This window comes from Amblyomma mixtum, chromosome 2, assembly GCF_055824585.1.
Source record: "Amblyomma mixtum isolate Tamu chromosome 2, ASM5582458v1, whole genome shotgun sequence".
In the NCBI taxonomy this organism is placed as follows: domain Eukaryota; kingdom Metazoa; phylum Arthropoda; class Arachnida; order Ixodida; family Ixodidae; genus Amblyomma; species Amblyomma mixtum.
In genome coordinates, this window is record NC_143013.1 from 145,358,932 (window position 1) to 145,371,296 (window position 12,365).

General features: G+C 45.2%; 1 protein-coding gene across 1 annotated transcript in view; it reads left to right on the forward strand.

Moving 5' to 3' along the window:
* Window positions 1–652: 652 nt before the first annotated feature.
* Window positions 653–12,365, forward strand: part of LOC149361157 (acetylcholinesterase-like) — a 99,649-nt gene continuing 87,936 nt past the window's right edge. The window contains exons 1-2 of the mRNA XM_089572596.1: window positions 653–763; window positions 9,592–9,732. Coding sequence (XP_089428722.1) covers window positions 653–763; window positions 9,592–9,732 — 252 coding nt within the window. The remainder of the gene's footprint in view (window positions 764–9,591; window positions 9,733–12,365) is intronic.

Here is a 12,365-nt window from a genome sequence, read left to right on the forward strand (position 1 = left end):
CGGAGGAGGTTGCCAAATACTACACCAACGTGCCGAAACGCTGCTGTGGTGATAAGCATCATTCTGGATATTATAGATGTCAGTGACTCACCCAACTAACAGCCGCTGCATAAAATTTCTTTGCTGTAGTTGGATACAGGTAGCATTTTTTTCTGGGGGCTATCTGAGCGGAAAGTGTAAAATAGGAGAAGGTTTAGCACTGCTAAACGCGGAATATCGCCATTAGGGTCCTTACGTGCAAAACGCATTTGACCTTAATATTTATAGAGGTCAAATAAAGGTCGCCCACAACCCGATGGTCAGGTGGGCCGCCTGCCACAGAGTAGGCTTCAGGGACGTAAGCATTCCAGAAATAGGAAAACGCACCTAGTAGTGTTTTCCATAGTAAAAAAAAAATTATTGAACTGCTTCAAAATGTTGCCAAATCCAAATATGGCATCTACCAGAGAGGAAACAAAGAAGAAGCTCCGTTCGGCGAGAGGGACGACGAAGACGATCGCGATACCGAGCCCCGCCTTACTGACGGCAGCCTTCATTCACTCTCCGTATCAGCAAGGAAAAAACCAGCCATTGCGAAGCGAACTGCAGGTCGAATTGTCTGCCTGTTTTGCTCCCGCGGAGATCCAGGAGAGATCTCGTCTCTGGTTGAACCATGGAGCGCCCTGATCCCGATCCATACGGTTCTTATTCGAGCCACGCTTCGAGCAAGCCCAAGAAGAAGAAGTCCAAAAATCGGCGCCACAGTCAATCTTCCAATTCCGAGGTAAGCAGTAACAAAGATAAATCTCGCTTGCTTTCGTACAGCACGCCACCGGCACACACCGAATTTTGTGATGAACATGAGCCACGAATGAAAGTAGGGCAGAGTGTCTGAAGTCCGAGCATGATTTACGCTGTCTTATTCGACTTCTTGTAGGGATACCTTTTCACTACTTGGTGAAGAATGCGCATTCTGTTTAAATGTAAAGTCATTATTCACATTTAAACAGCAATGGCTGCAGTAGCAGACCAAATGATCGCTTTCGTTCCGTTTATGTAGTCTTAATGTTCGAAAGCGGCTCAGGCTATGTGGGACGTCGTAGTGAAAGGCACCGGAAATTTCGATCCCTTGGGGTTCTTTAAAGTGCACAGAGGTCGCACAGAACACAGGCATTTAGGATTTCGCCTCCATCGAAATGTGACCACCGCGACCAGGAACGGCCCGCGTCTTTCGGGTAAGCAGCTGAGCGCCGGAACCACTGAGCCACCGCGGTGGATTCCTCAGGAAATAGAAAAAATGAGCTAAAATAAATCTTGAAATAGGGCACTTCAGACCTGGCTGTTCATTTCCAGTGCCATAGCACTTCCATGAAAGTCAGAACACTTCGACTTCTTCGATGTCTGTTTCTAATAATGAGTGTTTATTTTTCCGTAGTTGCTGATAATCGATATAAGATAACTTCAATAGCGTACGGTAGTCCTTAAAAGCGGTATCGGAAATCTCAGGGAACAACTTTACTGATAAGTACGCTAAACGAAACTTTCTAAAACGCTAGCTCTAGGAGTGGTCTTTCAGTATTCAAGTGTGCCAGAAATAAAGGAGGTCTGATTAGCATTCAGCGCAAAAAGACGTGCTAGTAAAGGCTGAGTCAAAGTGAGCTCAATCGGGATTCCGGCTCACTACCTCTACACTATGCAGTGTGAAGAGCGTACGAACTGCGTGAAAGCGTCATGCACGATTTCTCGCACTTTTTGTGCGTGCCTTTCCCAACTTTTTCATATGAATTACTCTCCCTTATTTCCCCAAGTTTACTCCTCCATGGGGATCTTCTACAACGAGTTGTAGCCAGCGCTGTCGCATAAACTCACGTGTCCGAAAACAATACTTGAAACAGAGGCAAGGGATCACCCGCCATGCATTCTGCTAATATCCATACCTTGGCAGCCTAGCAGCCATCCACACTCATCCAACGGCTTCCAATACGGCAGGCCACATTGCGCCTGCCTGCGCTTTGGTAGGAAAAAATGGCTGCGGCTTAGCTCAGTTAACCCTGGTTACGCAAGCAAAAGTCACGTTTGCATAACCAGCGTGAATTCACGCTGCGGCCTATTGCTGCAATGCCGCATGTCCGCCACTACGTTGTCAGCGCTAACGCACGCTGCCCACATCTCTCTCTCACCACCGCCACGTACCTCGAAGCGCGATTGAGGCATCCACTGACCCAGGTAGCTAGTTATGCGCCCTTCCTTTCCTCTAAATCACGGAGTCTAGAAAGTGAACGCCGACGGCCTACAGCTTCAGTGCCGCATTTCTGCCGCAACGTTGTCAGTGCCAACGCATGCAGAGCTCATCTGTCACTAACGCCACCTAGCTTAATGCGCGGCCGATGTGTCCACTGTGCCAGGGGGCCAGTTATGCGCTATCCCTTTCCTTTCGAAGCTCCCGCTATTCATCGGTTTCGGCTGCCCGTTTAGCGCGTTTACACCCCCTATCGATTGCTAAATCCCTCGCATGGTTGGCAATGGCGACCGGATGATCAGCCTCCGCCTGTCAGTCGTCGGGCGGAGGCTGATCATCCGCGCCGGCTGATCAGCCGCGCAGGTACGCCACGTCATTACTTACGCATCTGCGCTCCTCTTGTTCACGGTGATTGGTGCAGACACGGTGAAATTGGCGCCGCTAGGCTTCTAAAGCTTTCACTTTAAAATATTCTTTGAGCTAAGATTACCGTATTAATCAGTGAAAGCTCTTATAGATTTCGTTTAGCCATTTAGCCCTGCGTTTGGCCGTGGCATCTACATCGTCGGCCGTCAGAAAACGCCTAGCCGTGCCCATGCGAGTCAGCGAAATCTGACCTGGCCAGCCGTCGCCCTTCTCAGTCTTCCCTCTCGCACTTGCCTTCTCCCTTCTCTGCCCTAAATGCACACGAGGGATTTCTCTCTTTCCAGAAGGCAAGCCTCGCAGCTGACCGCTATCTGCCACGGTTGGGAGGCGGCAGTTGAATTGAACATCACTAAATTCAATAAAAACCTAGATTCAATTCCAGCAATCAAATATACATAATTCACTAATAAAGGTCGTGCGGACAACGCTGTGCATTCCATGGTATAATAGAGGGCTGTATCCCTAACCCGAAGCTATGATAGTTTGCGCTGTAAAATAATTACATGAACAATCATGAAATCTGACGACAGAAAGCTGCACTTAAGAGAGAGAGAGAGAGACAGAACTATTATTGTTCCACTGCTGCGCTCGATGTCTATGACACTGCAGCACATCCGGGGCCCGCGTGGTAACGGTACTTGGCCGGTGAGGGTCCTTCGCGCACAGTGAGGCCTCCCATTCCTCCCAGGTGGAGAGCTCGAAGCCCGGCGGGGGAGGACCAGCCGTACACTCCATGAGCATGTGCGTTAGGGTAGCGCTGGGGTAGGAGCACAAGCGACAGGAAGAGCTGAAAGCACCTGGGTGGATGCGGGACAGTAGGTAGGGGGTGGGGAGTGTTCGGGTCTGCAGTTAACGCCACGGGATCTGGTGGTGGTTGGTAAGAGATGGTAGGAATTGGCGGTAGAGCTGGCGTTCGGCCCGAGAGGCCTGCGTCAGCTCGCTAACGCTAGGCATGCGCTCTCTCGAGTCGTCCATGCTCGAGTCCGCTGACACTCTGTTTATTAGTCCTCGGGCGTGGACACTGGCTGCATCGTTAACAGCGTTTCCCGAGTACGCAGGAACCAAGATCAGCTCCTCCTGTATTTGATATTACCTCTGATGACTACTGTAATGAATGATTTTACTGTAAGACGAGGCTTCAGACACGCGGCATAATTTTTCAAGGTGTTAAAGGTGGGCGGAGGTGGATGGCGTTTCTGGAAGGTGAAATGGGGTGGGGAGGCAAGTCGAGGGTTGTGGCATCTTTGGCTCCCATGATAAAGCGCCAGGGAGGTGCCTCGTGAGTGTCATATTTGGAGACAGCTGACTTTCCCATTGCGGCTTAGCAGTCGGTTTCCGCGTCGGTTGTTCCGCTGCTTCTTAAGCTTGTGGGAGAAATCCTTGTGAAGGGTTTAGTAGATGGGTTTTAGGTGGGTGGTGCTTCAGCGAGTACAGTTTGGTGATGAGAGGTGGATGGCTCTTTCGGCGGGAAAAGTTTGCTGGAGTGTTGATGGTTCTAGGGCTGCGGCGGGTCGGTGGACGAACAACCGCTAGCTTGCGGAGTGCGGTGGGGCACTGCCTGGTGGATGATGCATGTGGAGGCCTCACTCCCAGATGTACCACGTGGTCAAGGCAGATGTTTTCCCGAAATGCCACTTGTACTGCCGTCGCAGTAAAGGTTGAATATATTACAGTGACTTTGTAAGCTTACGCTTCTCCCTTCTTTTGCTCTGACAGTGGTTTAAAACGGAAATTTTGGGCATATCTTCATTAGTAATAAAAATGTTAGAGGGCACTGCAGAAACTGCATTGGAGTAATGCGAGAGCATTTTCGCCTTCACGCCGCTTCTAATTGATCCTCTTTGCCTCCAGTTGCTCCTCTTTGCCCCTATGTCAAATGTGGCGTCGCGTCTGACAATCAAATCACATAATTCACCTTAAAGCAGCGTTAACGCACGCTACTCTATAATTAATTCCCATTCAATTCCTAATTAATTCATTTAATTCAGACCTAATTCACTCAATTCAATATTTTGACACAATCATTCCACAATTAATTCATCTTAATCATCTAATAGAAAAGCGATTAATTTAATTCGCACATTATAACAAATGATTCGCAAGTGATTTACTCTAATTCAGCTTTAATTCATTCCTATCTATTTTTATGCATTATTAAGTCGCATTATACCCACGTTGATTCACCTTAATCTATAATTCACGTTAATTCACCGTAATGCTCCTTAATTCATCTTCATTTAGTACTGGCGTTTCGATAATTTGTTATTCTTGACTAGATTTCACCAGCCAGCACACGCTGCGCAAACGCAAACTGCTTTGGGAAAGCTCGAAGGCAGAAAGGGATAATAAACAAAAGGTGTATCTTGTTTACGATAAGTTGAAGATTGTCGGTAACCTGTTCGTTTGGGACGAAGTTAATAACACACGCGTCGCGCTTCCTTCTCGGAACGCCGTAGAGACATGACGGAATGCATCCACTGCGCCCAAAGAGTTACGGGTAGTGAACTTGAATGCACAGAGAACTCAAGCTGGTCAACTTTATTGGCCAGCTTGAGTTCCTCATTTTGGCCCATGATCCCCACATAATGATAATAACAGAAACTTGGTTGCATGACGGCATCACTGACAGTGTTATTGTCCCTGCGTCACATAAAACGTTCCGAAGAGACCGACCTACCCGTGGTGGGGGCGTAGCCGTCATAATAAAAAACTGTTTGAATGGCACTGTTCTTAACCAGATAGATGACCATGAGAGTTTATTTGTTAGGGCAAACTGCTGGGGTAGTTTATTCACAGTCTGCGCAGTGTACAGACCACCTCCCCCGATTTCTCCCCCGATTTCTTGGTTGAGCTGTATGATCATATGTCTTTGTTCAAAGATGACCGCCTTATTCTCGCTGGTGATTTCAACCTTCCTTTACTTGATTGGGCTAACCCTGATTATGTTTTTAATGATTCAACCAACCCTCTTTTGAATATTATGCTGATGTGTGATTTGGTGCAGACTGTCTCTGATTTCTCTAGAGAAGTGGGTAACGCTCGTTCAATTCTGGATTTGGTATTTGTCAGCGCTAGTTTATCTGAATACGGTGTGCATGTTGACACGGCTATCTCTGATCACAAAAGCGTTCATTTGCCTTTGCTGCTTGATGCCCAGAAAAGCCATTAGATAGCGAACAATAACACTGTAAAAAATTTTTCACGTGCCGATGATCTTGCGATCCCAGACAAACTCTGGGATTTATGTGATAACCTGCCTAGCGACGTCACAGCAATATGGACTACACTTAAGGACACTATTCACTTTTGCATTGAAAATTTTGTTCCCAACCAGCGTGTACGTAAAAATAAGCCTAATCCGTGGATTACTAGAGAAATCATTCATTTGCATCGCAAAATTAAACGCGCTAAACGAAGCGGTCATAAAACTACCTGTTTTCGCACGCTGAAAACTCAGCTAGCTTCTAAGCTTTCCGAAGCAAAAAAAAAAATACTTTTCGCAGGCACTGCCCAACTTCTTGAGAGAGCCCTGAGAAGTTTTGGCGTTACCTACGTGATTCTAAAGATGAGGTAAATCAGCTATCTATTGACGGCATGGTCTCTGAGATTCCTGGGGATATTGCAAATCATTTCAATAGTTTCTTTCATTCTGTCTTTGCCTCAAGTGATCCAGATTTGGAACTTCAGGTATCCGGATCTGATATATCAGGTGACTTTATAAGCTATGAAGGCGTACTAAACATGCTGCTAAACTTAAAAACGAAATCGGCAGTGGGGCCTTATGATATCCCTAATTAGTTTCTGCGTCGTTATTCCGAACCATTAGCCCACATTTTAACTCGCCTCTTCGAACTTTCATTAAAAGATTCCGTTGTCCCTGATGACTGGCGCTTAGCTCGCGTTGTTCCAATTTTTAAGAAAGGTGATCGTTTGAACGTTAACAATTATCGTCCCATATCGCTAACTTCAGGTACCTGCAAGCTTATGGAGCATGTTATATCTAAATATCTTATGTCATTTCTGGAAAAAAATAACATCCTGTCTCCCTTTCAACATGGTTTTAGAAGAGTTTATCTACGGTTACTCAGCTCGTCACAACAGTTAATGAATTCGCTTCATCGATTGACAATGCTGGACAGGTTGACGTCATTTTTTTAGATTTCAGCAAGGCGTTTGATCGCGTCATGCACAATAAGCTCATCTTTAAACTTCAGCATCTTGGTCTTCCAACAACATTTGTCGAATGGATTAAAACCTATCTTTCCAACAGAAAACAGTTCGTCGATGTTAAAAAATCTCATTCAGGTATTTTACCCGTTACCTCTGGTGTACCTCAAGGCAGCGTACTTGGGCCTCTTTTATTCCTTATATATATCAATGATTTGGTTAACTCCGTAAATACGTCCGAAGTCAGTATTAGACTATTCGCAGATGACTGCATTCTGTTTAAGAAAATTAGCAGCAGTACCGACCAAGAATGCCTGCAGTCAAATCTTAATAATGTCCTAGAGTGGTGCACCCTTTGGTCCATGAAAATAAATAGCGACAAATCGGTTCTTCTTCAGGTTACTAACAAGAAAGCGCCATACAGTTTTAATTACGCAATAAACAATCTTCCACTGCTACAGGTGAGCGAATACAAATATCTTGGAGTCACCATTACAAATCGCCTTTCATGGTCCAGCCACATTAATAACATTTGCTCGTCTGCTTCAAGGAACCTCGGCCTTCTAAGACACAAATTAAAACACGCTCCCTCTGAACTTAAACAACCTGCCTTCAACACACTAATTCGTCCGAAACTTGAGTATGCTTCCGTCGTATAGGATCCGCACTTAAAAAAGGATATAAAGAAACTTGAAATGATCCAAAGAAAAGCCGTCCGTTTCATATTTAACGCTTACCATAGCTCTATCTCGCCATCCGTTCTGATGTCTACGAAGAACATATCCACTCTAGAAAGAAGGAGAGCACTTGCAAGGCTTAAATTTCTGTACTCATTTTACTCTAGTCAATTTAATATTAATGCTGCTCCCTATATATCCCCCGTTCTACACGACAGACACGCAATAGCCACAACCATAACCTTACCCCGTACTTTGCACGCACAAATACGTTCAAAAACTCATTTTTTCCCCGAACAATCACAACATGGAACTCACTGCCAGCAAATGTCTTTTCGGCTCAGGATGCCGCTGCTTTTGAAAAGAGTGTCTTATTGTATGTGTAAACTTAACAATATCATTGCCCTCTGTTTGGTTTTCTTCTTTTATTGTTGCCGGAACGCTGGATTTGCGTAGTGTTTGTAATTATTTTTGCTTTTTGAATGTTGCCCCCCTGCTTGGTCTCTATGACTGCAGTATGTGTAAATAAATAAATAAAATAACTCGAAAGCCCCAATCGTTGCACCTCGGTATTCATTTAGGACATTCAAACTTCGCGACGCGATTTTGCTCCGCCCACTTTTCCGGTCATGTGGGCCAATCACGTGGTACATCGCATGGTGTGTCACGTGTCTCCGCACTTCCGGCGAATCGAATTTTGCTCCATTCCCGGCCCGACCGCGGCCACTTTTCGGTCATGTTTTTTGGCTCTAATTAATTAACTAACGATCCGATCGGCACCAAAATTTCTACACCGCCTGTCACAGAATCTTCCTCCAATTATAAGCACTTTTGAGACTATATCCCTTTATAGTTTCCCGCAATCGCTGCGCACACTGTTTTGATGAGAGAAAGCCGCCAAGATAGCCTAGCAATGCTTTCGCATTAATAAAAATTTGGCCGGCATTTATTACATTATGCTCCACTTTTTCTACTTGTCTTGGTTCTGCTCGCCACATGCGCTGAGTCCGTACCAACCGACCGCTGATACTTCAACGTCAGCGGAATGCTTCCGCGGTCGCTCTCTTCGCTCCCTGCGATTTTGTCCCATGGTAGACACACTCGGCTTTGATTCAGGCTCCATTCCAACCCGATGCGTGGAGCTGTCTTAGCGCGTCTGTACACAACCAAGCGTCCCAGCCAACTGACTCCGAGCCCGCCACCGCGCTTGGCCAATGTCACGTGACCGTCGCACTTTTCAACTCAGCAATGTCACGCAGTCTCATGACCTCACACCTCTGCTCAACCAATCAGCGAATTTTATGGCAGACGATGCCGAACGTCGACGGAGTTTTCTCTGATGAGGCTTGTAAAAATTTGGAATTATTTATAGCAGTAAAAAACGTATTTAAAAGTCGAGTTCAGGGCAGAAAATTCGAATACGTCGCCTGGCCAGGCTACACGCAGAACCCAGTGGTAGAACTGTGTAGACTGTGGTGGACCTTGGAGCTAGCAGTGCCGCGTACCGTCTTAGTAGAATGTCCGTCATTAGAATAGGCTCGAAAAGATTGTCCAGATGACGATAGGTGCAACTTCTTGTGAAATAATGAATTACTTAGGTAATCTTGGAAGGGCATCTCATTTTGCCCCGTGCACTGTCTCATTTCGCATGTGGGGCGGGAGCCTATGCGACATTTCAAAATCCTAAATTTGCTTACAATTTGCTGTGCTTCTATTAAGATGCACTTTCATATTTGGTGAGCATGATGCCAGCACTGTATGGAATTATTGGGCGATTGTTTTTTGTTTTAACTTTTGTTAAATAATTAAGACGATTTGCAAATTTGTGTCGCGTTTTGTCCCATTCTTCCTCTCTGATCCTAATAATTTTCGGTTTCTCTTACAGTTTTCTTTTCATAACTGGCGTTCTGTACTAAGTTTTCTAATAGCTTGAACGCAAGGCAACGTAAAATTGCAGCTGTTAAATGCGTAGAATTTACATTTACTTCATTACGCCTCTTCTTTCAGTTTATATAAGGATTCAACAAAGCAGCTTCTTTACCTATGACAGCAATTGTTTGCTGAAAACATGTGGAATTAAACGGTCAACTATACGTTTCTCAGGGGACTGGTCCAGAAGCAGCCGAGCGCTCACAGGAGGGCAGCCGGCCCGTGAAGGACCCTACGGCGGGCACTGCCGGCTCCCGCGAAGGCGGAGCCCACAAGCGGAAGCGAAGGAGGTCCTCCGCATCTCAGCGATCCGTGGTGCGGTGATTTCTATGTAGAGTGCACAGCAGCTGCATGCTTGTCAGTCAGCACTATCGACCACCACGCGCCATAAAGCCTAAATGTAATCAGGCTGTGTTCGCACAATATTCAATCTTTTTACCCTGCTCACGTAACTTTACAGGAGCTCGCTCGTACTAAAGAAAACTATACACTATTAGTGCGGCCCCACAAGTGTCGAGTTTAACCTTTGTCGGAATAAAAAAGTAATCGCGAACTGCTAACGAACTTACAAAACACTGACATGACCTTAGGCTTACAAAGAATTTGTGCGCTATTTAATCTCTCTCACTTTGCACGTAAGGAGATCCATGCATTAATTAGATGCACGAAAAAGACAAGCTCAGTTGCGGTTGCGATGGAACCGTTTTCGGCCAAGATGCCCAAAAAGAAAGGAGCCAATCATCTTCAGCTGACTAAATTTGGCAGTCATTACGGAGTACGCAAAAAAAAATAGGCGGTAGGATGGTTCGACAGCAAACCGGCAAGCTCTGTTAGGAAACGAAAGATTTCATTAAGAAACGCCAAAGCATGAAAAAATCACAACCCACCGACAGAATAGAAGTTGCATAGCTGTCAAACAAGATAGAAATTTGGGCGAGTTGGTAAGTATTCATCATTTTGCTCACAGTGCTACAAGAACGGGACACGAGACGAAAGAAAGCGCTTGTTTGTGTTAGAATTTTGTCTCGTGTCGCATTCTTGTTGCGCTAGGACCAACATGATGAAGAGCTGTCAAAGTTAATCAATAAGAGCTAGGCAACTGACGTCAGGAAGTTTACTAAACATAGTATCGAGCATGCTCTAAAGAACAGACGTAGCTTAAAAGTGGTGAATAGGAAACAAGGCATAGGTAAAAATCAGATGTATGCGTTGAGAGATAGAGGGCAATGTCATGAGGGACATGGATAAGATAGTTGAAGTAGCCGAAGAGCTCTACACAAATCTAATCAATAACCAATGCAATCAGGACATAAATGAGATAGCTACTGTCACATAGCAAGGGGACATCCCGCCTGTAACGAAAGAGGAAGTAAAGAAAGCCTTAGAAGCAATGCAAACTGCAAAAGCAGCTGGCGAGGATCATATAAAGGTAGATTGTGCTAGAAAAACTAGCCACCCTGTGTACGCAATGCCTTACGACCTCGGACGTACCAGAAACTTCTAGGAATGCTAACATAATCATAATTCATAAGAGACGTTAAGTACATGAAAAATTAGACCGATCAGCTTACTGCCCCTTGCCTATAACGTATTTGGACTTCAATCAGTCAAATGACCAGGCAGGCTTTCGTAAAGAATACCATGGCAGTCGACCATGTTCACACCAGCAATCAGGTGATGCAGAATATAACCAACCCTTATATTTAGCCTTCATAGATTACGAGAGAACATCTGACTCAGTTGAAATCTCAGTATTCATGCAGGCATAGCGGAAACAGGCTGTAGAAGAGCCTCATGTAAAAATACTAGAAGATATATAATGTTTCAATAAGGAAGGGTATCAGGCAGGGAGACGCAATCTCGGCAATGCTATTCAACGCCTCTTTACCGGAGGTATTGAGATACCTCGACGACGAACAGTTGGGGATAAGAGTTAATCGAAACTACCTAAGTAATCTGCGATTCGCTGATGACATTGCTTTGCTAAGTCACTCAGGAGATGAACTGCAAAACATGATCAATGAGATATTCAACACAGCAGAACGGTGGGTCTACAAATTCATATGCATAAAAATAGTTATGGAAGGAACACCAGTTTAAATTAGCTAACGAGGTGCTGAAAGTGGTAAGGGATTACACCTGCTTAGGGCAGGTAGTTACCACAGACCCGAATCCCGAGACCAAAATGACTAGAAGAACATAGGGGTGGAGCTCAATTGACCGGCTATCTTATATCATGAATAGGAGCTTACCAGTACTCCTCAAGAGAGAAGAGAGATACTATACAACAATTTCTGGAGCCCTTCACTACGGCGTCTCTCACAGCCTGAGTTGCTTTGGGACGTTAAACCCAAAATAAACTGAACTAAACTGAACTTTGTCTTACCGGTACTACTATATGCGGCAGAAACGTGACGGATAACGAAAACAGTTCAGCTTAAGTTAAGGACAACGCAGTGAGGTATGGAACGAAACATTATACGTATAGCGTCAAAACACAGGAAAAGGACACAGTGGGTATGAGAACAAACGTGCGTTAATGACATCCTTTGCGGAATCAAGAGAAAGAAATTTTTTTGGGAAGGATATGAAATGAGAACGCAAGATAACGATGGTCATTAAGGGTCCCGGACTGAATTCCAAGAGAACGCAAGCATAGCAAGGGGCGGAAGAAGGTTAGGTGAGAAGAAGAGGTTAAGAAGAAGGGTTGAAATGCGGGCCAGTTGGTACATTGTAAACTGAGAAAAAACTTCAGTTGTTAGTCCAGTCGTTGTGGTGTGTACTCTCTTCTTGTCCGTCGTCTTGTGTGACTGGTTTTTTCTGAGGTTAAGAAGTTTCCTGGGATGGGTGGCAGTAGCTGGCAATCGAAAGGGTGGTGGGGCAAATTTGTTAGAGGCCTTTGCCCTGCATTGCTCACAGCCGGGCTGATGAGGATGAAATTTAATAGC